This window comes from Eutrigla gurnardus (genome assembly GCF_963514095.1).
Source record: "Eutrigla gurnardus genome assembly, chromosome: 16".
Taxonomy (NCBI): domain Eukaryota; kingdom Metazoa; phylum Chordata; class Actinopteri; order Perciformes; family Triglidae; genus Eutrigla; species Eutrigla gurnardus.
Window position 1 is genome coordinate 17,371,906 of NC_139927.1, and position 27,926 is coordinate 17,399,831.

Sequence of the window (27,926 nt, forward strand, 5' to 3'; positions counted from 1 at the left end):
TAACGTGAGCCGGAGCAGTTAACCAAGCACAATCTTAAGAAGTTTGTGCGATAAAATCTCCCTTCACACAGTTTATTGTGTAGCAAACGACTGCATGTCTCGTCGTCGTGGCGACGTCCTCCGGTGTTCATTCACAAATGTTGTGTCTCGCTTGTTTTTCAGTGGGAAGAGATCAGCGGCTTGGACGAGAACTACACACCCATTCGCACGTACCAGGTTTGCCAAGTTATGGAGCCCAATCAGAATAACTGGCTTCGGACTAACTGGATAGAGAAGGGCAATGCCCAGAGAATTTTTGTGGAGCTGAAGTTCACCTTGAGGGATTGTAACAGCCTGCCCGGTGTGGTGGGCACCTGCAAGGAGACGTTCAACCTGTACTACCAGGAAACGGATTCGGAGGTGGGCCGGAGCCTGCGGGAGAACCAGTACGTGAAAATTGACACGATCGCGGCGGACGAGAGCTTCACCCAGGGCGACCTGGGCGAGAGGAAGATGAAGCTGAATACCGAAGTGCGCATAATTGGCCCCCTGTCCAGGCGGGGCTTCTACCTGGCCTTCCAGGACGTCGGGGCGTGTATCGCCCTGGTCTCGGTCAAAGTGTACTACAAGAAGTGCTGGTCCATCATCGAGAACCTGGCCACGTTCCCAGACACCGTGACGGGGTCGGAGTTCTCCTCGCTGGTGGAGGTCGAGGGGGCGTGCGTGAGCGACGCCGAGGAGGAGGCCGACAACTCTCCCAAGATGCACTGCAGCGCCGAGGGGGAATGGCTCGTGCCCATCGGGAAATGTATATGCAAAGCTGGATTTCATCAGAAAGGGGATGCGTGCGAACGTGAGTACCAGTTTTTATGTCATTATTATTTTTTTTACAGTCATTTAATTTCCTCATTAGAGTTGTTTATTCTTGAGTTCACTCTTGGAAGTCGGTCGGGGGCGTTCTGGATTTCACACGGTCCAAGAAAGAAAAAAACAATTAAAGGAGGGTGTATGAGATTTGATTATGTAAAGCGGGTACAGTTTGGGCATCACTGGCTTGACGTGTGTTGTCAAGTGGGATTAAAGCAGTTGATCTGACAGCATAAAAACATCGAGGCCAAACAGTGTAATAATTGGAATGTGTGTTAATTGATTATGAGGCTCTTTGCGGCCCCACCATTCTGTTGACGCCGGGATTAAACAATAACTCTACTCTCGCTGCTCAGCTGCAATACTTCTCTCTTGCTTCCTGGCAACGAGCCAAGACAATCACTCGCAGAATACACAGGTCTCGAGGACGTCCAGCCAGTTTTTCAGTATCGGGCCAAATGACCCCGGCAGAGAGGGGGAAACAAATAGCCGTCGCGCTGTGGCATTTAGACCTCGGGGTATTTTACAAAGGAGCCTAACAGGAAGTGCAGACTCGGGGCTCGCCGTGGCTCACGTCGGCCTCGTTGCGGTACGGCGTCGATCCGCTACAATTAACAATAACGTGCTTTCTGTCACTGGGGGGGGATTATTTTCAGTGGGCACCTGACTTGAAAGATAAAAATCACTGTGGATTAAAAGGGGACGAGTTAGGTCACACAACTTAAGTGGCTGCTGCTGCCTTCTGAGCCAAGGCTTTTTTCTTTTCTTTTTTTTTTTTTGTTGGGCAACCTCAATCTAAGCAGCTTATAAGGAGCAGCAGCCAGTAATAATTGAATGGAATGTGTCTAAGAACAAATTAGTGTCCCTAGCAGACAAGCTTTTATGCCACGCTGTCATCCATTAGGGACCCCACTGAGGGAGGTGTGTTAATGAAATGTATTAGGCCATGTTATTTAGAGCAGCACAGCCCGCCTCGTCTCGTGTCTAATGTTAACGGGGCTATCGCCGATTCAAACCCACGCAGCTCCCTTTTGCTGTGTTTCTGAAACCTTAAAGAACAGAGGACTGTTGCATCTCCCCGTTAATTAATCAGCTCACCAGAAACGACACCCAGAACCAGACAGCGGCGCGATGACAGCGAGCCCCGCAGGTTGTTTAAAGTCTGTATGCGGATCAAATTCCCGTCTTGACACTTGCACCTTTATGAGCTTTATCTCCACCGATGCGTGAGGAGCCTTTTTTGTATTAAGGGGTAGTTAATCTAAATAAAATGAGAATCACGGTGCACCATCAGCACTTCTCCCAGCAGCTCCCCCTGACATTAAATTGTCCATTCAGTAGTTTCCCCCCGAAGCACCGGTGCAAAAGCTATTCAAAGTATCTCTACCGGCTCAAACACAAGAGCAATAAGTCCAAGTGGATGTGACGGAGAAAAAAGAAAGTGAAATACTGGCGTTGTTGGATTTCGGATCAACTTGTCTTAGTGGTGTAAAAGCACATTTTTTATGATGGTGCCTCGGGGTTCTGTGTGAGAAACCAGTGTGGTTTTAAATGGGCAGACTGGAGAGAGGGGTGAAAAAGCCCGTGCATGCAGCGAGGGGGATGATTGGAACAAATGGGAATAAAAGTTCAGACTTTTGAAGAGCTTTTTACCTTCAAACCTGTCCTACTCTGACACCTTCCACTAACAACTGTCAGAATCTTGGTTTCGGAAAGTTACGGAAGTTATTGCAAACCTTGATTTCACCGGTGGAGAGGGATTTCTTGCTGTTGATGCTTTTAGACTATTTGGAGCAATCTGACGCCGTTAGGGATAAGTGCTGCAGCCAGGGGTCTGAGGTTTCTATCTAGCCACAAAAAAATGCACTTTCATTCAACCGAGCAAGTTTTCGGTCGATTTGATGTCCAAACATGCTCTCATGATAACACAATGTAAATCTACCCACAAATTCCAACAGCAGGGTGTTGTTACTTATATCTCACCTATAAGTTGCTGTTTGTGCAGCTATAGGTCCTTATCATTGAGAAATTCATTGGCAGGGTATCCGCCTGCAAATGTTTTATTTTAGTGCCGTTTTTATTTACGGAGCCCGAAGTTCCATTTTACTTCACCGGTTTATTTGTGGAGTTTGATTGAATTTCTTTTAAGGATATTTTTATTTCACATTCAATTCCGACCTCTGAATATTCTTAAGAATTAACCATTCATTGCTCTTTGTCAGCTTGTACTTTATTATGGTAACATATTATATATATTGGCACAGAATTGTCTGAAAATGATTCGTGACATTATTCTGTGACGATACCATGACAGTCTTATTATTCTATAATGTGCGGTGTGCTATGATTCCAACATGGCCGCTGGAAAAGAAATTGGACAGAAGGGCGGGTGCAGGTGGAGTGAGCAAGTCAAGCTGTCAGTCATGACATTTGAGGAGCCCTCCCCCACCCCCCCTCCCCCCTCTGTCTCCTCTGAAACGTGTTGTGATCCACTCATTCATCACCGTCAGTGATGAGGGACCCCTTGTCTTTCACCCCTATGCCCCCCCTCCCCCTGCCTCTCTTTAACTCTTTGTGTGGTGAATCTTTGGCAGTAAATGTCACTCTTCTTCCCCGCCTGCTGCGTTCACTGGTCCCAGTGTAATGGGTGTTGAAAAAGGCCAGTTGAAGTGTCCTCGCAGCCTGCGCGGGGGCTTCGTTTCGCTAAAGGAGTGCGTGCCATGAAAATGGCCCCTATTCATCCGCTGGTCTTGTTTAGCGCTGGCTACTGGTTGCGCCGGAGCCACGGAGTCGTTTGGACCAGAGAGAGGGCCCTTGTGGGGCGACACTGGCGTCTTTGTTCCCGCTCAATCCCGGGAATGTATGTTGTCCGATTTTGACACATCACATCATTGTGGCGCTAAGTAACCAGTGGCCGGGGAAATGATTTACTGGCGACCCTCGAACCAGAAAAAGGGGAAGGGGGCCGCTATCTGGTGGAAAACAGATAAAACGGGCTCTATCTCGCCGCTATCGGCTGCATGCTAACAAGAGAATTAATGAGAGGATACGGCATCCTGTAGGCGCTGGCACCATCCGTCTCGACTGTCAGGGAGTTGGACAGAAGTTAGTTGGAGACTGATTGATGGTTGAGCCCCCCCCCCGCCCGAGGGGAAGGGGACCGAGCAGTCGGGGTCTGACCACGACAGCTAACATGTACGGAAGCCGCCAGGCAAGTCACGGCTCCAGGCCTCTGGAGAAAAAGCTGCATTTAGCATTTCAAATGAAGGCGAGAGACAGGAGGTCCTCATACATCTTGGTGCTCCCTTGATTGATAAGGCGTGGGTTTAATACCCCAAATGGCTGTCTTTACAACTGCTCCAGAGCTTAATTATGCAAATGACAGGTGTGCGCCGAATCCACAAGAGACTCAAATGGACCTAAATCACTCAGGATTGAAATAAATTGGTGATGGATAGGAGCTCTTCCTGTCACCGCCAGTGTGTGCTTCCTGTGAATAGTAGCATTCTTCTGCAGCCCAGGGCGTTTCCTCCTTGTTGTCTTGGCCTGGCAGGTAGCAGTCAAGTCACACAGATGTGTTATTCTCAGGATGTCAACACCAACACAGTTGGCAGCATCCTAAAATTGATCACTTGAGTAAAATGCCAAAATTCGCCAACATGTGAGAATTTGCTTTTTATATATTATGAATGGCATATATGTGTGTTTGTTAATATTTTCTGCCATTTCACGGACTAAAATGACACCATTGGCTGTTTCTTTTACGAACGTATTTCATTGTTGATTAATTTATTGAATTATAAATGAATTAATTCTGTCTTGCAAACTGTGAAAAAAAGCCCATTACATACGTCCATAACACAGAGCGACATCTTTTATGTGTTCAACCAAGTAAAACAGAAAATAAGTTGGTACGGGTGGATTTTTTCCCCCATTTGTTTTTCATTAAAAAATATCACCGATTATTTAAATAATTGTTTTCATCTCTAAATGTTTATATCGGAGTTTTATTTGATGTCCATGATTATTCAGGTGATTTTACTTTTTTGGATTTTGATACACAGTATCAAAAGGAAAACTAAGAAAGAAAGATTTCATAGCACAGACAGAACAATTGTTGTTCAAAAAAGAAAAAAAGGCCAATGAAAAAGGTTGTTACATTTTAGCTGAAGTTGAGCAGAGATCGTCTTCATGACCAGAAGATATGACTGTACTCCTGTGCACTCATCTAATTCCTTTTCGTTAGTTGAAACTAAACCACTTCCTGTTTGAAATAGGGAGTCGGCGAGCTGTAATAAACAAAGAAAGTATTTATTTTCCACATCCAGTGACCCCTTTTTTAAATATGCACATCCAAATGAGAAGTAAAAGTAAGAATAAGTTGTTTCCAGGGATACACACTTGCTTGAGCTGGTGCCAGCAGTTCTTTCTGTGGGACCCGGTTTCCCTGTCAACATGTCAAATGTAATACAAACGGCTCATTTTACATACGGAAAAAAAAAAGAAGAAACTTTCATCGGGACGCTCATTCCCCGAGTCGTTTGGCTTGGTAAATATTTGTCTCAAAGTTCCATTCCTATGAACTGCACCGAGCCGTACACTGACACAAAGGCAGGGAAACAAAAGGCCTGTCACGGCCAGTTATTTGCTCCGACTGGTTTACAGGTTTGGAGATGTCACACTGAGGTAAAGATGGATCTGAAGCACACGAGAAGTGAGCTTAAAGGAGAACACGAGGCTGCCGGGGTCTCTCTCCTCTGCTGATGAACATCGACTGAATACGTGAATATCAAGCAGCTGATGGAAAAGCTCACTCCACCAGAAAACACTATTCAGAGCCTCACAAAGAAATCTGATGGGATCGTTGCCCAAGTATGAGTAACCTTTTGGTTCATTTCTCTTTCCTTGTGCCGTTTGTGCTTATTGTTTTGGACGATATATTGTCCCAGAAATGATTGCGAAAAACAATATTTATGTCATTTTTAGACCATTTCATGTCACTCATATAGATGTATGAGTTGATAATAATGCACATACACCCTTTCAAAGAGCAATGGACATTTCATTTTTAAGAATATTCAGACATTAGAATAGGAATGTGACATAAAAAAAGAGAAATAAATGAAACATTGATAAACTCAAATCAAAAACAAAAGAAAACAAAAGCTAGTTGACACAACGTGCAGTATCGAGGTCAGCTAAAATGATTGAGGACATGTCCGTATATCATGACTCCTATCGTGGTCTTCAGACTAATTTAGTCTACTCGGAAACAACAAGAGTCAGCGTTTCTGTGTTCTTGCAAAACTTTTATGCCATTTGCAATAGTTTGGTTTTGGGTTTCAACACAAGGCAAACACCTGTGTTTGAATCCCCGGGGGGAGTGATGCAAGGAGATAAGGCCTGGAAAGTCTTGTTTAAAAAGTGGAGTGCAGATAGTCGTCAACTGGATTACCGAAGCAACCTTTTGTCCGAGCCTCGATGCAAATCAGAAATACTTATCCTGATTCCAGGAGTATCTGCACAGTCTTTGACGTAGTTATTTCTGTGAAAAGAAAAGGGTGCGACTTTGGGGCACCAACTGCTATTTCAAGTCAGCATGAATAAAAAAAAAACAGGGGTGTGATGACTCATCAGTATCCAGGTCTTGGAATCTGACCTGTGAGTCCAAATTTGAGGCCCATGGCTGCATCACATGAATAGTCGGAATCCAAGTAAACAGTCCTCATTCTCACACAAACAAAAGGCACATGGTCGGCTATACTTTGTGAACACCCCCACCCCCCCCAAACAGGGAGACCCCTGTGACTTTTGCATCAGATAGTGTTATTTCCACGGTGACACGGGGGTCCGCATGTGTCCATGCATGAGGTCAGTGAATATTAACTTCATTTACACATGGCTGCAGACCGGCGCAGCGCCACAATGGAGGCCTGCCTGTTGTGTTTAGTAACATGAGCGCCCCGGCTGACAGGACACTGTCAAGAAGGAAGATGGATGATCGCGGCAGTTGACCCCTGATCGCCAGAAGAGTCACCTCTCCGGCCCCCCTCTCCCTGCATGACAAAAGAGCCCTCCCAGCGGTGCGGCGGCCCCTCATCTCCGCTTGCGCTAACAGGCTCAGACATCTGCATCGATCCCTCGCTTCCATTGCTCTTGCAAATCTACGCTTTTGCCCTTTTTAGCTATCTAAACGGCGGCACAGATGTCTGTTTTTTTAATTGCTTGCCTGCCGAGCGCTTGAGAGGGATGCGATCAGACAGGCGAACTCCGACGTCAGAAGACAATGTATCGCGTTCTGCGTTGCGTGTTCCCTGTGGCATGCGGGTGAAAGTGATATGTGAACGGGGCCCCGGGGTCCGACCACCTTGAAGAGGGCAGCGGGGAGGGCCCTGTTGTCAGCGGAGCTGCTCCTCTGGGAGGCTGCAGACCCCTGGTCCCGTACTCCAGTCGTCCTTTAAGAGGACAATCAATAAGTTATTATATAACTTCACAGTTTTTCCCCCCCACATACATCCAGAGCAGAGGAAGCAGACTTAAAAATGTGCTTTCGATTCATTTTTGTGTTTAAAAACAGGAAGTTGCCCATTTTCGCATCACCACAGTGGGATAACAAACAACTTTAGAGCTCATAGTTATTATTGCATTTACATTTACATTTACATTTAGGTCATTTAGCAGACGCTAAATTGGAATTATGTAATCACCTGAAAGTGATTTTTTTTTGACTATTTGACTAATGACTAAATGTTCCACAAGCATAATGAACATTTTATGTCTACCTATCTAGAATATCTGCCTAGCTTGATACTTAGGGGAACATTTTTTAATTTTTTGTATTTTACATTTAGAATAAGTGACCCTTTGAGAGCAGTCCAGAACTGCATCAGCACTTGCGGGTATCTGAGGCCAAGCTGATGGCTTTGTGTGTCAGTGGAGGACTCTGGGACTTGGCTGCGGTTGGGACGACCAGCCAGATTGACATTGTTCCATTCCATTCTGTCACAGCTCTGGGACCGGTGGGAGGGGAGGGGGCGATTTGGGATGGGCGGGGCTGGGTCACTAGAGTCGCACAGCACTGGCACAATTCAGAGATAATGCTCAGTTGCTGATTGGGGACATTTTCAGCGGCGATTTGGCTCGGGCTGCAGGGGGCTTTGGATCGGCTAGATCTCTGACCCTCGGCTTTCATCCCCTGAATGGATCCGTTTTGTCTCTTTGGAGCCGACCACCTCATCCAGCAAAGGTAGCCGCCTGGCTGGCCTTAAGGACCCTCTCTCCTCTTTCCATGCCAGTTAAATGAACTAAACAAAAGACGATTAGGGAGGGACATTTTCCATGTCACTGAGAATCCATTTCAGCAGCTCAAAGAAGCAGAGCCCTCTTCGGAGGACTGTGCACGGGCCGCGCTCCCGCTCAGAGGCTGTAAATCCACTGATGTAATGGGTTTAATCTTAAAATGCCCTTCATTGTCCACCTCCAAATCCATGCAGTAAATCAGCAGGAAAGCTAGAAGAGAAAAACAGGTGTTCAAGTTTGATGTTTGCAAATTTGAGATGGAGTCAGCAGAGACCGGAGCAGTTGTCTTTGGTGAGATCGTGTTACTGTCTCCTTTATTTTGTTAAACTCAAAATCTCTGTAGATGCCCTAGTTCGCAGGTCTCGGATTGATCATCTAAATTAAAGTGTAGATGAGATCTCATGTGATGTGTATATATAGAGTTTAATTTCCTGTCTGGTTATGGTGTTGAGTTTTGAAGTGTCTGTTTCTGAGATTTATGCATCCAGACCAATACAATGGAGGTGAATAAATAGCATTGGTAAAGTTAAAATGATATTTAAACGACATATCTTTTTAAACACTGTCCTTGTCATCCTGTTTTGTTATCCTGTTATTCAGACAACATGTTATAAAGCAGATTTGTCGGGACTATATCTCCACTGCTTTGACAGACTTGTGTAAGTCTCTGCTGACTCCTTTTAGTAATTTGCTTCCCAGTCATGTTAATCCCAAACAAACCCAAGTTAATTCTATGAACTAACGTGAATAAAGATTATAGCCTTCCTGACTCGGACCTGATAAAGTGTTGCCGCTTATTTCCAAACTGTCCCACTTTCAGGTTAAAACTCTGCAGAGACCGTCACGTTACACCACAGCGGGAGCATTAGCTTCACTTTTCATAAAACTTCATCAGCTTTGATCTTTCTTGTGAACAAGCAAGCGAGGAGCTTCCTTCAGCGTTCCCTGCTCAGAGGGCAAAGCTGCATGCCCTCCAACACAGTGTAAGGGAATGCTAATCTTCTCTTTGTTTCTGGTGGAAAGCTACTTATCTCCCGCTAAGCACAGGTACCTCGGATGAATGGGCTGGTTGTCTGTATGTGTGGAGTGCAGCAGCAGCAGCCAGACAGAGCCATTCCAAGTATGTGTGGGGTGAAGGGAGGAGCCGGCCGCTATGACATCACATTCTTTAACCATTTAAATGTATGTCCTTTTTGGCCTTATCGTTGCCATGTCCTGTGTTTTTCTACATTCCGAAGCCCTCGGGACACGGCGCTGTTTGAAATTAACTCTTTTTATTTGACATTGAAACTCTATCTCTGACCCGTGAAGAGATTTTCGGCACAGGCTCAGTTCTTTCCCATTTCTTTGTGTGATCTGCACCGTTTCCCAGAGCTGGGTAGGCGCCTCGCCTCTCATAGGTGGGAGATTAACATGTCTGTGGCAACAAAAAGAATGAGCTGCTGAGCATCTCTTTATTGCAAGAACAAAAAAAGGCTTGGAGCAGCTCACTGGGCTGAAAAAAGGAAATTCACCTGTTGCTTCGGTGATCAGGATAAAAGAAAACATTTGAATGTGACACATTTAAAAAATATATATACCGCATTAATTCCAAAGCGTGATCTTAGAATACTCCGAACACATTTTAGATGCAAAAGCCATCAACAAAATATCAGCAAGCTACGGCAGCGAGCTTAATAAATAACTCATGTCTCCCTTCCGGGTGCACTTGATTCCTCCAAAACCTTTGCAGCTACAAGAAAGTCCACACATCACCCGCAAGACGAGATCAATTGAGCTGTCCTTTGGCTTTTCGAGTAGAAGAAATACTCTCGGCTGGGATTTTTTCCCCCTTTCTCCCAGGTCTGCCTGCCTGTGTTGCTCTGAAATTACTCACATGATGTACGGCCTCTTACATTGTAGAGGAAAACACCATAGGCCTTAGACCATAAAATAGACGCAGCCATAGTTCAGCATACATAAAATGCCAGTAAACAGAGCCTGATGAATGTCCACACCGAGGCCGGCTATTAATTGAGGAAAAGAACATAAGTCACATCTAATCAGAGAAACGCACAGAGGCCCCGGGCTACGTTAATGCATAAGGAATAAGCTCCACGCGATCTATTGACATCCCTCTCTATAGTCACGATGCACGGTCATGGTCTTAAACGTACGCCCTGAAAGTAAAGCAGAAAGACACGAAGCAGGAGTTGGGGTTTTTAAACAGCATTTCATGGTTGTCTGAACATCCAGCTAGACATGGGGTTGTTTGGAAAGAGCTGACGGAGAATGTTTATGACAGCATTAACTATGGATTGCAGTGTAATGGAAGTGGTCAGGCGTGTTTTCAAGAGAAATTGCCTTTGTTTTCTCCCCCACATGGCACTTGGTAGAGCAGGGACATTTGTTGCGGCACCAAAAAACGACTGGACACGTGTCACTCTCACTCTGTTTCTGAAACCAGAAAACCAGGGAGGGAAGTAGCAACCGGGTGAGCTTTGCACATCGGACAGGTGTTTGTGGAGTTCTGTAACATCAGCCAGAGCCAATTTGGTCACTCCAGTGACTCTGTTTTGGCCGATGGGGAAGGAAAGAAGTGGTATCACAACCCAGTCTTTAAAGTATGAAAAGTTCATTAAACATGAATTAAATAATATACAACATATACTCACAACTCATAAAATGGAAGAAAGAAGGAAAGACTTTTATGGCCTCTGTTCCTATTGTGCTTTAGTGGTGCATATTCCCAAAATTAACAGTAAATCCGGGCTTTTGGGCCCCCTGGAGTTCTGTTCTGGGGGCTGAGGCAGTTGCCCGCGCTGCGTGGGTGGTACACCGTTGCATCAGAGAAGTTTGGCTTCTTTTGTTGAATGAGGAATGGAAGATTTGAGGAGAAAACTAGCTTTTTGTGAATACTGCTCGGCTAGAAGCGAGGAGGTGTTGCAAAAAAAAAAATCATTTCGGTATCAGTGCTAGAATTCTCTCTGTGATCGGCACCAGAATTTAGAAACAAGTTGGATAGGTCAGAATGATGTAGACAAAGGAAAAGACAGTAGGCATACTTTTATAAACCACAGGCGACAGGCTCCCCCTGGTACCAGGCGAGTGTTTGGAGTCGATATTTATAAAGCCATTTCCCTATCGGAGCAGCGGTGGCCATGGCGAGCGCTTTTTTTTTCCGGAAAGCAAATGGTGTTCTTTTTTTTTTTTAAATAAGAAAATAAACTGTTTCCTTTATCACGCTTGACCCGTTCCACCTGGCATTCATCAGCGACGGGGCCCTGCATGTTGGTCCTGTCGGCCGCTCTCCTCCCTCTGCCTCTTTTATCACTCTAATGGGGTGCTATCTCCAGGCCGCTCTCTCCGGGTCTCGGCAGCCCCACTCGGGCTCCCTTCGGCGTGCATTCCTTCCACATCCATCCCGACACACGGGCGGATTTAACACATAATCAGGCCGGACGGGAGGGCAGCTGTAAGGGGGGGCTGACAGGACGCATCATGCTAGGACTGTGGAGACAGAAAGACCCACACCAGTCGTTCTCACTCTGACTTTGGAGGTCTGCAGAAGTCAGAGGGAATCTCCCACGTTCCCACACTGAGCACAGCGATGTTGAGACGGATGGGGAGGAACTCAATACCCCAGCTGCCTTGTTTGGACCAGCTAGACTCCGCCACGCTTAGTAGTATTAAGAGTTGTAACCTTGATTGGATTTGTGGGTTGTTGGGAAACAGCAATACTTTGCTTTCCACATCGGGTCCCAAAGTGTAAACTTGTCACTTGACCACGTCCGCCAGGCAGAAACCCACTATTCAGTTCAGTTCAGATTCAGTACTTAACATGTTTTGACTCTTGGCACCAGTGTTTGCATTCTACTTTACTGGGCAGAAACGCACAGAATGCTGGAAAACTAAACAGAAAAGGGCACATTTTAAATCCATTCCGTCAGCAAAGGCACATGATTAACAGGGAAAAAAGAGCCGTTGTATCACAATGCCAAGCGCCGCCGCCACCAGACAAGGGAAATAATTATTTTCCATTTTGCCCAGGAAGGGATATGTCAGGCTGTCGCATAAGGAGTCATTGCCCCTCCTTCCTTTTCCGTCCCTCACCCGGGGTGTCATGACACTGCCAAAGCGTGAGAGAAAACTGGATGTAATTCAAGAATGTTAAGAAGCTCAGCTCGGAGGGGGGAAAAGAAATAAACAGAGATCTTAGAAAAATACAGCAATCCGCATTTTTTTTTTGTGCGGGTATGTGTGTCTGTGTAAGATAAGGAGACTTTGTTTTATTCTCCGGGCCAATGTGTGCACCGCAATGGAGACGCTACAGTCAGAGGAGTGTTTGATTATGTCTATCCCACCACTCTGAGAACCTCTCCTCTCTCCCGACTCCTCTTCCTCTCTGTGTGAAATTGCTGACTGCAGCATGTCCCCCCGCACATCACTGAATGAAAGTGCTTGACCACTGGAAGGGAAATTACAGATGCTGGCTCTGTAGCCTGCGGAGGAGCTGGCTGGAATGTAAGATTTGTATTTTTTCTTCTTCTTCCCCCCTCTCTGCTTAACCTCAAACCGCTTCTCTGAGGAATGACTAATTTCTCAGTGTCATAAATAAGCCGACTGTTGTGTCTGCCACTGAGCTTCTTTAACAGGCCCGTGTCAACGAGCTCAAACCATTAGTCTGCCTTTTATCTGTGCCAGAAGAGGACCAGACTTAAGCAAATGGGCCCCCTTTTTTCTTTTCTTGTACACTTCATCCTTACAAATGTAATTACACGTTTTCCTGTAAGTCCTCTAGTCAAAGTCAGTGGATGCAGTAAAGAGTTTGGAGTTTTGTTCAGTGTTTCAACATGTTTGACATCTTACTGGCAAACACTGACACGCAGTCATTTTTCAGTTTAGAAGGCTACCGGATGAAGTGATTGCTTCTTAGATATTTCCACTTAAAGGCAAAGTGTTGCAGAAGAGGGGGACGGTCGACAAAAGAACCTCTCACTCACAATCGTCCCATCTTGGTGTCTTGGACTGAGGTTGCCTCTTCAGCATCGTGTTCCTGGAACGGCATTCACTGCTGCTGCTGCTGCTGCTGCTGCTGCAGGGGCAGGAATGCCGGGCCGGGACGGCTGTGTTTGTACTTGTCACTCAATGCACTGCCAGTGGTGGGGGAGAGCCGCAGAAGCACTTAGTTGCTTGTGTCATACAGGCATTCGATTTTTGAGGCCTCATTTGCCGCCTTGTTGCTTCTGTAAACATTTCCGGGTGCCAAACCCAGTCGGACGCACTGATAAACACATGGACTTGTTGCTTTGCTGGGGGGGGGGGGGGGGGGGGATAATGAACTGTGCTTTGCTCTTGAGCTGGACTTAAAGGGTAAATCTAGTTCATCAAAACAGGGCTTTTGCTTTTGTCGGAACATTGTCGGTTCGATCAGCAGTTTCTTGGATCGGGGAACAGTGAAGACTTAAGAGGTTGTCAACAAGCTGGAAATGACATTTCAAACAGATTAGGCATGTGTCCCTGTCAGTTAGCTGCCTTTAACTGCTGATGCATTTCCACTTCCTGCATGTTCTTTGCAAGAAATGCATTTACATAAGAAGGTGGTAATAGGCCTCTACTAGGGTTGGGCGGTATGACGGTATTATACCGTGTGACGTATAAAAGTGTCTACCGGTAGAGATTTTGCAATACCGTTTATACCGGAGAAAGCGCAGATGTCTGTGGCATCGCTCTGAGTCACTGTAATTACACCGCCTCGACACACGGGGCACTGCAGGCATTGCAGCAGACTGCTTGCGTGGTTGCATGAGCACGACGAAGAAGAAACAGCCTACCTGAGTAATAACAATCATGGCGGAGGTGGAGAGTGAACGTCACGAGGAAACGGAGGCAGCGCGACCCCCCCATGACGAAGAGGAGGAACTCGTTCCGAAAAAGGGCGCTACGTCTGTTGTGTGGAACAAAAAGCGATACTCTGCAAAGAGTGTCGCGCGACTGTTGCTGCTGCAGGTGGAAACACCGGTAACCTCTTCCACCACTTAAAGTTAAAACATGCGAAGCAGTATTATGAGTCTTTCGCCAAATAATAAATCACATCAATGGAGGGAGATAACGGAGGCCATCACGACGCATACTTTTTCTCATTTGTTATTTTTATTTCTTATTAAGATGGAGCTCTGTGTTTACATTTGCACACACACTATAGCTTAAGTTAAAGCTGGAGTTCAAATGTTTACCAGACATTTGCACATTCTTTGTGGCTTATTATTTATTATATTATTATATTTTCTTTAAAATAATGTTATGCTGCTGTGAGAAAATTAAAATAAAAGAGGAAAATGATCAAATGCGACAGTATGGTTATTTTTAAGCCATTAATTTAATTTACAGGGGGAAAAACCATACCGTGATATATACCGTTACCGTGATATGAAATTATTCATACCGTGATATAAGATTTTGCTCATACCGCCCAACCCTAGCCTCTACTGGGAAACTGTTGAAAATGACTATGTTTACCTCACATTTGTGCCTACCTGCCTTAGGGCCGCACATGTAGCTACTTAGTTTATAGCTTAATCTGGTATATTAACGTTTTTAGCACATGGTTTCTGACGAATTCGTGTAATTGAACTAGAAAGGTTATCGTGTCTTTTTGACAGTTCCCATAGCAAGCCTGTTAGTGGCAAAAACAAGCACTTTTATTGGTTGACATTGCCGGTGAGGAGTTATCCCGAGGGATTACCTTGTAGTCCTTCTAGCAGCTGCGTTCTGCAGTGTTCTACTTCAATACTGGAGCAATTTCAAAAATTGTTGTCCCCATTAGTCACCAAGACACAAAAACATTGGAAAATAGGGTCCAGATTGAAGAACACCAAAGTTGCCCTTTAATTAAATAACCTGCAGAGATTGGCTCCATGAAAGTTTTCTTTCTTTGAACTAGATTTAGACATTTTCCGCACACAGTCTCTCAGGAGGTTTGTTTCGAAACGTCAAATGGACAAAATTGTTTTTTTATTCCGTGCTTAACAAAGCTTGATAAAAGGAGAACGGCTCGGTGAACAAGGAGCTGCACACAATATCTTGAAAAAAAGGCGTTTACCAGCTGTAGCTCTGCTGTTCAGCAGCTGATGAATGAACTTTATCTGTTTTATTCAGATGTATGATGTTTGCTTTTTACATTCGGGGGAGAGGGGCACTGGTATTGATCGGTGCGCGGTACCCGGTGGGACTCTAAGGCCGTATTGGGAATTGAATGGGGGGAAAAGTCTGCTGTGAAAGCTATGAAGATAAGTGGTAATATATTGGAGTTATCCAGCAAAGTTGACTTTAGAAAGCCCTCCCCCTCTGTGGCGTTGTGCTCGTCTTAATCCCGGCTGTGGAGGCTCTTGTCTGCCGGAGTGGCGGCCGCGTTGGGAGATAGCTCCAGCCCCTGCCAGGCTTTCCCCCCTCCGCACACGACCACCCAGCTGATGAGCTCCCAGAAAACCCAAAGGCAAACAGACACGCCGGCTTATCAGAGTGTTTAAACAGCCCGGCGTGGCGGGTGAAAGCACCGTCTTCAAATGGGATCCAGCCATTCTTTAACCTGCTAAAGAGAACCCTCCACCGTCATTATCAACAGCCATGTTTACGCTGCCGATCAGATATACGTCTATCGCTCATCAGACGTGCAACATACGGTAAAAAAAAGCTGCTCAATACGATGAGTAAGCATTCTCGTGTATATGTTCCACCCGGTCAGCATTCAGGACCGCTCGGAGCCTCCTCACGGCTCTGTTTTCAATTACCGGCTCAGTAAGGTAAAGAAAGATTAGAGATAAAATCATGTTCTTTTTTTTTCCCCCGCTTGAAAAAAAAGAAGAAGAAAGGTCTTGTTCCACGAGGCTGCGGCAGCAGGATAAATGGAGAATGACAGGGCTTTCATGTAGCTGAAACGGGGAAACCCTGAGCCCCAGTCTCCTCTTCGGGCCGCTCTGGAAGTGGTACAATGAGAAAACTCAGATCCCTCGATCCGTCTCATTCCGGACCTGTCACAGGAAGCGCTGGCCGATATATTTCCCCGTGAAAAAAAAAGGAAATTGCAGAACCCAGAACTGTAATGGGGGAGACCCAGTATGACAGCTATTGCTCATTTCCTCCGGGGGTTCATGAAAAATGCATTTGTATAATTTGATAGTTTGTATGCGGAGCAATTCACAGAAGTATAGATTTCCTGCAGATTGTTTAAGAAAATCATGTGGCCTGGATTGCAGCTTTTCGCCCGGGCTCAGCTCTGTTTTGCACACACAGCCGGCCACCGCGGATTAGTCGACTCCGGGGCTAAAATAGCCAGACCCAGAATAGACATTTTCACTGCTCACAAATGCATGTGAGTCGCTACGAATCGGTTATCCTCTAACTTTGTCATTACTTGCTGTCGTGGGAATCATTTGGAACTTCAGAGAAATGGATTATTCAGAGAAATGGTTTGGACAATTTGGGTGTAAGGATGTAATTGTGACAAGCCTGGTTCCTAAAAATGACAATGGAAACCGCATTGTCAGTCACGTTCCCATGGAAACGGATTGTCTCCCGCATCACGTTTGACGTCTTACAAATACGTTTCTTATCAAAGTCGGCGTCAGGAGGATGTTGAGGTAAATGGATGGGTCAAACTTTCACCCAGGAGGCCACTGTTTGTGTCCTGTGAACTTATTTGAAGCCAAACCAGGACGTTTTAGTTTTTTACTTTGCATGACCAAGGAATTTTAGTTTTGTTTCAAGTCACCGTAAAACCGAGACCATAATCCGGGAGAGAATTCAGCTTTTGTACGGGAGCGGAATTTTATAGTAGATAGAGTTGCAGCAAAATGCATTATCTCACCACGCAGGCAGCAATGTGTCTTTCTGGATTAGTGAAGTCAGTCTATCAGGTTTGTTTACCATTTTGGTCAAAAGATAAAATGCTGAAATGACCCAAAAGAATATTTCCTCTCAGAGACGGGACAAGTCGGATCCCTTTACCGAGCCGAGGATTCGTCAGCCTCCTTATTTACCCCCCAGAAGTGAGAGGGTGTAGTTCAGTCTGCTTGATGAAGCCCAAGGGGGGGCAGGTTCAGACAAACACACCGGCTCTTTCAAGACGTGAGCACACATGTGGTGTGTTCTGTCATGCCCTCTTCATGGTGGGAATAAGGCAGTGAGGTGACGTCCACACTGTTTGCACAAGACTAAAGTAGACGTTCATCACTGAGACGGGGTTTACGAAATACAGACTGGGAGGAAAAAATCAACTGTACCCACCCTAAACCTTTTGGTTTAGATACCAGTATGGCCATATTAACCCATTACTGACCACTTAGTTACCATATTTAGGAGATCCAATTTTTGGAAACTTTAGTACATGAAAGTACATTTTGAGCTGTCCTCGTCATTGGAATTTTACCTCCGACAATTTCAGAGCCGTTTCGAGGGGATAATGGTAAAAAAAAAAATTGAAATTGTGATTTTTATTTTTCTAAGTTTCTAAATTGATTCATAACTTCCAAAAATATATAAAAAAAGAAAAATGTAATCTTTGGTTTGAGATGTTAACATTAAAATCAGTAAATGATGCTCTCACGCCTTTATTTGCTGGAGTAGATCCTGAAGCACGTACTAATTCAAAAATCAGTTTTGAATCTAAAATCGTTTTGAATCGGAAGTTAATTAAATAGTGAGACACCCAAAAATTCCCACCCATAATAATCACTCACTGCCCATAGACATAATTTTAGAATCTGTGACAAGCACTTTGAATTATTTAAGAGTTTTCCAAAAAATACCCTATTAGTATTTATTTATGAGTATATTTTCCAGTTTCCTTTAAAAAATGAAATCCCACAAATTGTCAAATGCGACACCCGTTTTTGATTTTTTACAAATTTTACCATGCTGAGATTTGGGGCTGAAAACACTCGACACATAATACCGTCTGTGTTATTTTTCTTCTCTCTGACTCATCCTGTTTTTTTCCCCTTCTGCAGCGTGTGGCCGTGGTTTCTACAAGTCCTCCTCTCAGGACCTCCAGTGCTCCCGCTGTCCGGCCCACAGCTTCAACGACCGCGAGGGCTCGTGGCGCTGCGACTGCGAGGACGGCTACTACCGAGCGCTCTCCGACCCCCCGTCTGTGGCCTGCACACGTAAGTCTGGCAAACGCTGCGCAGATTACTTGATGGGATCTGAATTTAAACAGCCACCAATGCTGGGGGAAGAAAGAAAAACACACACACACACACACACAGCCCAGGGCAGACCTGTACATTCAGTCTGCAGTGGTCTCATGAAAGCCCCAGATGTGTTCCGTGGCAGTTCCCTCTGCCTCCCAGTATGTCATTATAATTATGTTCGCAGGCTCGCATGTCTGTTTTCTGTCTTAGCTGGTTGCTAATGATGAGAGGAGCAATTTGCCATTTCCCGTCTGAAAGATTGCAATTACAGTCGGCAGCGGCGGCCCAGGCAGCAACCCTGCGTCTTCATTTGTCCTGGACAGTGTAACTGTTATGTGACAGCCATTGATGGCTTATTTACACAGGCCGGCGGGATTCGGTCTGAAGGGTGGGGCTGATTTGCTCCAAATCCATTCTCAAACAAGTTTATTTCAAGGTGCTCCTGGATGGGTTTTTTTCCCTCCCCCCTCCTCCTTGTTGCCTTCAGCTACTGTGCAGAGGGAGTGTCACAGCCCAGCAGGGCAATGTTAGCACTCTGCTTTATCTCAGGAGGTAAACAGCACCCCTAAACATAATCTCTGCACCTTATCTGTGTGCTGGCTTCATTCTGCTGATAATGTATCACTAGACTCCTGCAAAGGCCCACAGGCTTCTGGCTGCTAAATACGCAGCCGTGTCTTTTTTTTTTAAACGTTGACATATCTATCGAGAAGCAGTGCGGATAAATTAACATTTAAAGATTGTGGTAATTTATTTTGTAGCATTTTCCCGTGGTTTTAAAACAACAAAAACAGTTATGCATATGCAGGGAAATGAGCATGCCTTGTTCACATCCTGAGCAGTAGCGCTTTTTCCCTGAACACCTAAAGTAGGCCAAGTCAGAATCTCTAATGTGTGTGTGTGTGTGAGAGAGACTGCTGATGAGATATTATGCAAACAGTAGAATGTTACGAGCGATGCATTGCCTTGTCTATGCATTAAATCAGAGAATCAAAGAGAGGATTACACGGTTTGGAGTTTGGATTTAATGTCGTAAATATCCTATAAAAAATGATTCTTTGTCATTTATAGGCGTCAGTAAAGCAGCTCGTTGAGCCGCATCTCTGTCTCTGCCAAGCTCCCTCTATTCATTCTCGACGCCCTGTCAGCGCCGTGATGCGTTCGTGTTCCCGTACGTGTGTTTTTCGGTCGTGCTCGGAGGAAATGTGCTCAGAATTAAGTCTCAAACGGCTCCCTCAGCACTCGTCTCGAAATTACAGAGAGGACTTGCAACTCGACTTTGAAATGACTCATTTGACTTCATCATTGAGCCTTTTGACTGGAAAACACTCGATACCTTCCTTCAAGTAAAAAGATTACAGATTGTTGTTTAAGTGCCACGACTATTCATTCCTATTAATTTCCTGAAGCAATGCTATTCAGTCCCAACACTAAATTCCCAAACATTGGTTTAATAAATAAATACATATTTCAAAAGGCATTCATGATTTTCTTACATTTAACATATTTTTCTCTGTTTAAATGGAATTACATTCAGTGAAGAGTGGATTATGACTTGTTTATCGAAAAACCTCAAGTTTTGGGCTTGGGACATGACCCGGATCCCACAAGTCAATACTGAGAAGTCCTGTCAGTCTTTACATGGACTGGTCAGTCTCAAGTCACAAGTAATGTCTTTTGGGACTTGTCAGTCTTGACTTGTGACTTGACTCTAGACTTGTAAGTCCTTAAGGGAATTTCACTTGTGATTATTCCTTAATGGGACTTGAGGTGGGACTTGTCAGTCTTGACTTGGGACTTGCCAAATCATTTTTAGCATGTCACAGATGAACATTTCAATGGCTTTATTTAAAACGTAAATGGAGTAGTAAACAGTGTAGCTCAGCAGCAGACATATTTTGCTCTCAGTCAGACCGATGGCGCCTTTAAAGCAACCGACTTCTGGGAAAACGAAGCTGCGCTATCCCATAACTGTCACTTGTGGCGAGAAAAAAACTGAGAAGAGGCAACAAAGCTAGTTTCTTCTAATAGTTTCAAACAGGTAAGAATGCCTGACGGCAGCATTCGTAGAGACCGAGTAGCGATATGAAATAAGTGACCTCAATTCGAACATATTGAAGCACTTATAGAAGGTCTCCGATTCGTCCGTTGAACTCCGTTCCCACCGCCGTCCGACACAAACAAGGACATAACTCTAAGCTAATTTGAGGCCCGACCAATGACCACAAACCACCGACCTCTCCGTGCAGCACCCTGCAGATCCCGTTCTAAAAGGACAGGTCCATTACTCACTCCTCCGACTATCCTGATCAGACGTCAGCGCTTCACTCCAATGTGAATCCTGAGAAGAAGAGGAGAAAGTTCCCACTTCTTCGCCGTGTCCTCTGGCAGTTCCCCTCTGGGTAATCACCTTGGCCGAGCGGCGTAGTAATTACTGAAGTTGCCTAATGCACACTTTCCATTATTCATTTTCATTAACTCCGGGTCCGCACTTGATGACCCCATACCATTATATGTAAATATGTATTTTTAACTTGTATGAATAGCTTCGCCCTCCTCCTCATTCAGCCGGCACATTTTTTTTTTTTTTATATTTCTGTACGTGCATTTCCTCATTCACTGCTGGATTAAGTCGGTGTGACCAATAGTGACTGTGATTTCCTTGTATTCAAGCTTTATCCAGACCAGGAGTGAATAGTAATTGAAAATGAATTTGCACTGCCTGAACAAATAGCTTGATTGACAGATTTTTCTTTTTTTGAATAGGGGTTTGTAAAGCTACCATATCGTAGGCCTTAGCAAAACAGTCAGATGGATCTCTGGAACATAGAGATTAAGAAAGTGTCTATGAGGATTTGAGAGGAAATGAGATGAAGACGTAATGTGGGGACACGGAAAGCCAAATCCACGCTGAATAAAGATGAGGGAAGAGATACATTATTTCATTATTTTGTTACATTATTTCTGGAAGCAAGAAAACACTTTTTTTATTATTTTTATGTTTTTGCACTCCAATCATATGCAAAGTTGTGAAAAAATTCTATATACTTGGGGGGGGGTGGGTGCGTTTTCTCCAGAGGCAACAGAGACAGGAGTTGTTGACAGGTTGGGGAATGGGCATCAATCACGCGACAGCTGGGAGTAGCGCTGGTGCAAGCCAGGGGCCGAAAAGGGCAATCGAGAGCCGTCTCCTACGACTCCCGGCCCCCGCCGCGCCCCTTAAAAATGTGCCGCCTCGACATGTTGTGGACCGTCGGAGGGTCCACCCTGCCTGGAGTTGCTAGGGGACTGTGGAAGGGCTGCAGAATGTAGTGGCTAGTGTTGCTACTAGATGAGCCAGCGTTTAACTCGGGTCCGGATTCACCCAAAAAAAAATTCAAAGTTTATATATTTTCCATGTTTTTTGATGGAAAGCAGCTTAATTTAAGAACATGCTCTGTGAGCATTTTATCAACAACACATTTTTAAGATGATAAGTCAAATTGTTGACAGAAGGCCCTTTTACAAGACAGGACCTCATCAATATGTAGGTGGAAATAAAGGAAGGATAAAACCATCAAAAGGGTATATACGATGGCACTGATGAGGCTGATGAGGTGCAAGTGTGCCACAAATCACCTGCTGTTGTAGGGACCAATGCAACCCGTTCAGTGTGATACGGATACCTGGACTTAAGGTGATGCTGAGAGTCCGCTACAGTCCACGTGTTGTAAATGTTGTCATCAGAGGGTGTATTCCACATATCGGCATTTTGTTGTGGTCCGCTGTGTTGTGTGGAATGCGTCCTCCAAGCAGACAGTATGAACAGAACTATGTGTGGTGTCCTCAGCTGTCCGCGTCCATTTGGGAGTATAACCGAGGCTTATGAGTAGGGAGTCTTTGGGGAGTTGCTTGCTTTGCCCGCGTTGGTGATTAATCTATCTGTAAGCACTTTAACTTTTCTTTCACGAGGCCATTCTTGACATAATCAACAGAAATGATAGCTAAAATTAAAAAAAAAAAACATAATAACCAGACCCAGATTGTAGCAAACCTCTCAGATCTATGCTGGGGGTTTGACCAACCCCAGTGGTCCTTGTTCCACAGTGCTTTTTATCAAAATGTTCCTCTTTACTTGGATGGTTTCACTCACACTGAACCCCTCTTACCTTTCATTTTTTATTCCTGTCCGCGTGCCATCATGCTCCCTCTCCAGAGGCTGGAATTAATTTTTGTGGTTGCAGCACACATTTTGTGCGAGTAGCAAATCCATTATTGAATTCAGTGCGCTACTGAAGTAGTATTGAAATTTTGTTTATTAAAACAGTAGCCTCGACTCCCCTTCAGGTTTAAAAAAAGAAACCACTTCTTCGAGCCTTTCTGCGTGGCTTCCCTCGTACCGGTTCTGCTGCTGCAGCCACATCATTAGAGGCGAGGTCGCGGGGTCACAACACACATTTGTAGAGTGAGGATTACCTCATGGGCGATTTGAATACCGCTCACCCCTGCCGCCCCTGCTCCCCCCGCCGCTCCCCAATTAGAGCAGAGCCAGCTAATAGGCTGTGGAGGGTTAAGGCTGCCCGAGCACTTCTCAAGGCAGATAAGCGCCGGATTCTTCTCTCCTAAGCTTGGATTTACCCGGGTCTCACAACTCTGCACAGAGCGGGGATGGGCTTTGAAACATGACCTCAAAAAGAGCGATCCGCTGCCATGCTACGTATTCTATAGATTATCAGATGTGGTGGATGCTTCAGGTGCGACAGTTTATTCCGCAAAAAGCACAGGTTCTGCTTTGAAATCTGTTCCGTGTTAGCATGCAAATGACGTAGCAGGAACGATAGTTCTGCACCGCAACAAAAAAACACACGCTCACCCGTGCTCGGCCACACTTGCAGCGTCAGAGGGAAGCTAGCTAGTGATTGAGACATTTCAGGCTGCGGGCGCTCCGGCAGGCTAATCCGTGAAATGAAACTTGACTGGTAGGAGGGGTGAGAGGAGAGAACACGAAAAGATAAGACAGAGTGGGGGCAGCGAGAGACCGAAATAAGAGGGGTAAAAAGAAGAGGGAGAGCGACAAGCCCTTGAGCTATAAGGACGAGCAGACAGACAGACAGACAGCGGACGGCTTAGGCTGCCGCACATATCTGTGCCTGTAGGTGAAGTGGGGGCAGAGTTTCATATTCGGATGTCCAGACGGATATATTTGGGGAAACAATGTGACGCCAAGGCAGAGGAAAGAGAAGAAAGGGGAGAGGGGTTCAGTCCACTTCAAAAACCATTGAGACGTATCTCTGAAAGGTATCTCTGTCCAAGAACTCCCGGCCTTATCTCCATGTGACATATACTCTTTTCGAGCTAAGTTTGTGCATACATGCAGGTTTTTTAAAACATGGGAAAGCCTGCTAAAACCATAGACTGTAAATAAGAAGTAGACATGGTCAACGTGACGTCAGTTTGTGGACTACGATTTTGAAACCTCAAGTTTGGCATTTTGTGGATCTGACGAACACAAGCGACAGAGCAGCAACCTTACTAGATCTGGATCCATCTGGATTCTGGTGTGAAGCTGCTAAAAAAGTTAGCTAAATAATGAAAAGTTAACTTTACAGCTAAGTGCTAAAGTAGCGTGTTAGCGACCTGTCAATCACAATGTATTCCCCGTCCTAAAACATCCCCTGCTTTATGGTCTATTTGACTCTAAATGGACCATAATTACTAAATGAACATCATGCTTTAATGTAGAAGACCTGAAACTAGAAGTTGAGACCATAAAGTCATTTTTACTGAGGTAATATATAAAGTGAGAAGTAGGGTCATATTCTGTAATCTGACTTCTTTTTGCAACCAGGAGTCACCTAGAATGCAAGTTTAAGGCACTTCAGCGTCGGCTTCACTTTTAGGAGGAGGTTGCCTTTCAACCTGTTCATACCCGAGTGTGTTATTGTTGGGAGACAAACTTTGAGGGGTTTTATTTTGTTTCTGTTTTAGTTTGAATAAAGTGCACTTTGAAGATCGGTGAGGTGAAATCATATGTAGTAGCACAAATGACAGTGCTGATTTGTCACTTTTCACCTGTACTTTGAATTCATGTGGCCAAGCGCGATCCAATTGCAAACCTATCATCCAGAATGCATTTCAGTGCGAGGCGTCGATGGTTAAAGAGCTCCGGATGTAAGGCGATCCGTCAAGCGTCACGTTTGAAGCACGCTGGAAGAAAAAGAATAAGCTTCCAATCCGAAAAACACAACAGGTCCCCCCCCGATCTGGGGTCAGCCTAATCTAATTTCCTCCCCACCTCTCGTTGCCAAGGTATCGGCGCTTTGATCAGCAGCACCTGAGACCCAAACGAGAGTGGCACGGGCAAAATGAGATGCTATCATCGCTCACCACGGCAGTGGAAATGCTTGAATAAGACAAGACACCTCCGATTCAGACTAGGAGCTGTGTATGTGTCGAGGCACACCGACTCTTTGTCTGTGAGGGAGATTGGGGGGGGGGGGGGGGGGGGGTCGAGTGTCAATGCCAAGGCTGAAGTCGAGTGGCGCTATCAGCAGTCACTCCTCCCCACTTCACCTGCCACAGGTGGCTCTTTCATCTTCCCAGTCCACAGTCCCTTATCTTCCCCGATAATCATGAATATGGATGTCTCCGCGGAGCCCTCGGTTCTAACGGGTGGAACCCGGGAAAAAAACAACTTAAGTGCCGTTTTAATGAGCCTGGATATTGGGATAGCGGTTTTGGCTCTATGCATATGCATGACCCATTTTGTTAAGTTAATGTGACAAATTGAATGAGTAGAGAGGAACCCTCCCAAAGATTCCTCCCCCCCAAATAATATTTCCCTGAGAAGGCAGAGCGGTTTTAAATCTCCCAGAGAGCAGCACGAAGACATTCTTAAAGCATTCATAAACAAAGAATACAACTCGTATAATCTTTACTGCGTTAGCGGGGAGTTTATTTATATCAACATCTGGGCCATAAAAGCCAACAGCCTGGAATTTGAAAGATGAAAGCAGCAATTTGTTATTCATTGTTTTACGAGATGAGCTAATCTCTTCGCCGTTACGGGAACATTTACAGGCAAATGGTCTGCGGTCCCGTGCACTTTTTTCCGATGGCGCGGAGCTAGTCGTTATCGCGTGTCAAGTGAAACCGTATACGGCAGTTTCAGGACGGTGATAATCCAGGTTTAAATCTTGTTCATAAATTCTGTGGGCGAGGCAGTCTGAGTCTTTTTTTTGGGAAGACATTAACTTTAAGTGTCCTGCTGTCTGTATGATATAGCTCTTTAAGGCAGCCCAGTAAAGCCATCATCTCCAGCTGGGATGGCTGTATATTTTTGGAGAATGGGAAGACTTAACCGTGCCTCAATCATTTTCAGAGCAGCTGCAGATTTGATGCCGTTAACAACTGGTATGTAAACAAAGGCCACGGAGTCCATCCGGATGAATCAGCATCTATGTTTGCACTGTAAAAAGGAAGTTAAAATATGAGCTGCATGGGTGTGCCCCATCTTTCAGCTAATTGTTTTGTTTTTTCCTGGCCAGCAGCTTTCACCGCCATTGCTCATTTCCTCATGAACCCACCGTACAATACCTGCACCAAACAGCAAAAAGACAAAGTTGGGAAAGTGGAACTTTTAGCAGCTAAAGAGACATATGTTGTGGCGGAGTGGGCGGAGGCAAAATAAATCTGGCAGGACGGCCGGGTCTGCTGAATGTGTGGCCCCAAGAACAGATGCAAATAATAGGTTGAAATGTTGTGTTAACTCAAACAGTCCTGACTAATCTGTCTAATTTGACTGAAATTAGAAAGACTAATGGATTTGATACTATGAGTTAGAAATGCAAGATTTTATTGAGGCTAATCACTGTGGCATGAACAAGACTTGCGAGTGAAGCAACCTTTTTCTAAGTGAAGCATCTTCAGGTTGGATTACTAATATGCTGCGCGCTTAATAAGCTATGTGCTAGCAACTCAGTTAGGGGAGGGTCTACAGAAAGTGATGGCGGACAAAGGTGTTAGTCTCGTATGAAGGCGTTCGAGAATTTTATCCAAATATATTACATACATGTTGAGCTGCTTTTAACCAAACGTTTTTTTTCCAAACCTTAATTTAATGAGTCAAATGAACGATCAGTTGCACATTTTATCACCTCAAATTTTTTTTCGTTACAAGGCAAAACTCATAATTATAAGTTCTGAAATGTTTCTGAATGTAATAACGGAACAATTTAAGTAGGCCTTGAAACCAAAAAAAAAAAACACTTGTAAAATGTCATTACCACTTTAATTAATAATAATAGGTTTAAGAATGGTGTGTGTGTGTGTGTGTGTGTGTGTGTGTACACTCTACTATGAAATCATCCCCCCTTTGAAACTTTGGGCTCGCCTCCTTGGTTTCACCGCCCTCTAACACTGACCTTGGTGCCTGCTAGAGCTGACTCCTTTTCAGGCTACCTTTATTGTTTTTTTCTTCTTCTTCTGGAGTCTTATTATAATTGAGTGTCAGTGTTTGGCTCTGGAGCTGGCATGTCCTGCAGGGTTTTTTTCTTCTTTCTCAGAGAACATTGAAAGCACAGATTCAGTCGTTGCACACACTTGGCTGTCACTTTCTTTGGCACTCAGTTATTTCATTCTGGCTTCCTCCATGTCCACCTCTGACAGGACCTCCCTCCGCGCCACAGAACCTGGTCTACAATATCAACCAGACCACCGTCACCCTGGAGTGGGGCCCGCCGGCGGACACGGGCGGACGCAACGACGTCACCTACAGGGTTATATGCCGCCGTTGCAGCTGGGAACCGGAGGAGTGTGTTCCGTGTGGGCAGAACGTGGGGTTCTCTCCCACACAGTCAGGATTAGTGGACACTTACCTAACCATCATGGACCTGCTCGCCCACGCCAACTACACCTTTGAGGTGGAGGCCGTCAACGGGGTGTCAGACCTGAGCCGCACGCAGAGGCTGTTTGCGGCGGTCAGCATCGCTACCGGTCAAGCAGGTAAGAGCTCATACATCAAACTCTACAGCACATTGTATCTGGTTTGTTTAATCCACTCGCAAACAGAAAAGCTGACAGACATGTCTGGGAACGAGTGGTATTGCTAAAGACGCTTATTGGTCGTTTTTTCAGCCCCTCAACATGTAAATTTTTGGTATTTTTCATAATGGATCAAATGTACAAGGTAGAATATTAGAGTAGTCTTAATAAGTGATATTTAGAAGTGTTGCCTGCTAAGATCGGATAACAATGTCCTCAATTATTTGACACAGCGAACCTGTCGTTTTTAGTTCAATTTGGAACGTGAATCGAAATAAATCAACATTGATTTCACACAGGACAGGAGCAGCCGTCTGCTTGGTGAAAATCCTGTGTTTGTTTGGCCCATCCAGCCGTACGTCAGACAAGGCATTAAAAAAAATAGAAAATATGTTTCCCGGGAAACGGTATTGACAGTGTAGGAACTTAACTGTTCAGAGACCAGGCTCTACACAGATATATTGGTGTTAGGAAAATTGAAAAACAGCATTTCTGAAAATGTGGAACTATATATTCAGAAGTTGATGTTGGAAATGTTGGTCACACACCAGCACAATTCACCCTTTGCTCCAGCTGAGAGAACATTTGGCG

The 27,926-nt window shown here is 45.0% G+C and overlaps 2 protein-coding genes across 8 annotated transcripts in view; both read left to right on the forward strand.

Moving 5' to 3' along the window:
• trim54 (tripartite motif containing 54) overlaps positions 1–27,926 on the forward strand; it is a 278,550-nt gene that overhangs the window by 223,079 nt on the left and 27,545 nt on the right. The window lies entirely within an intron of this gene.
• The window catches only part of epha7 (eph receptor A7), a 79,553-nt gene that overhangs the window by 1,986 nt on the left and 49,641 nt on the right, over positions 1–27,926 (forward strand). For all 7 annotated transcript variants that reach the window (XM_084029921.1, XM_084029925.1, XM_084029922.1 and 4 more), the window contains exons 3-5: positions 163–832; positions 18,132–18,287; positions 26,961–27,296. In XM_084029921.1, coding sequence (XP_083886047.1) covers positions 163–832; positions 18,132–18,287; positions 26,961–27,296 — 1,162 coding nt within the window. The remainder of the gene's footprint in view (positions 1–162; positions 833–18,131; positions 18,288–26,960; positions 27,297–27,926) is intronic.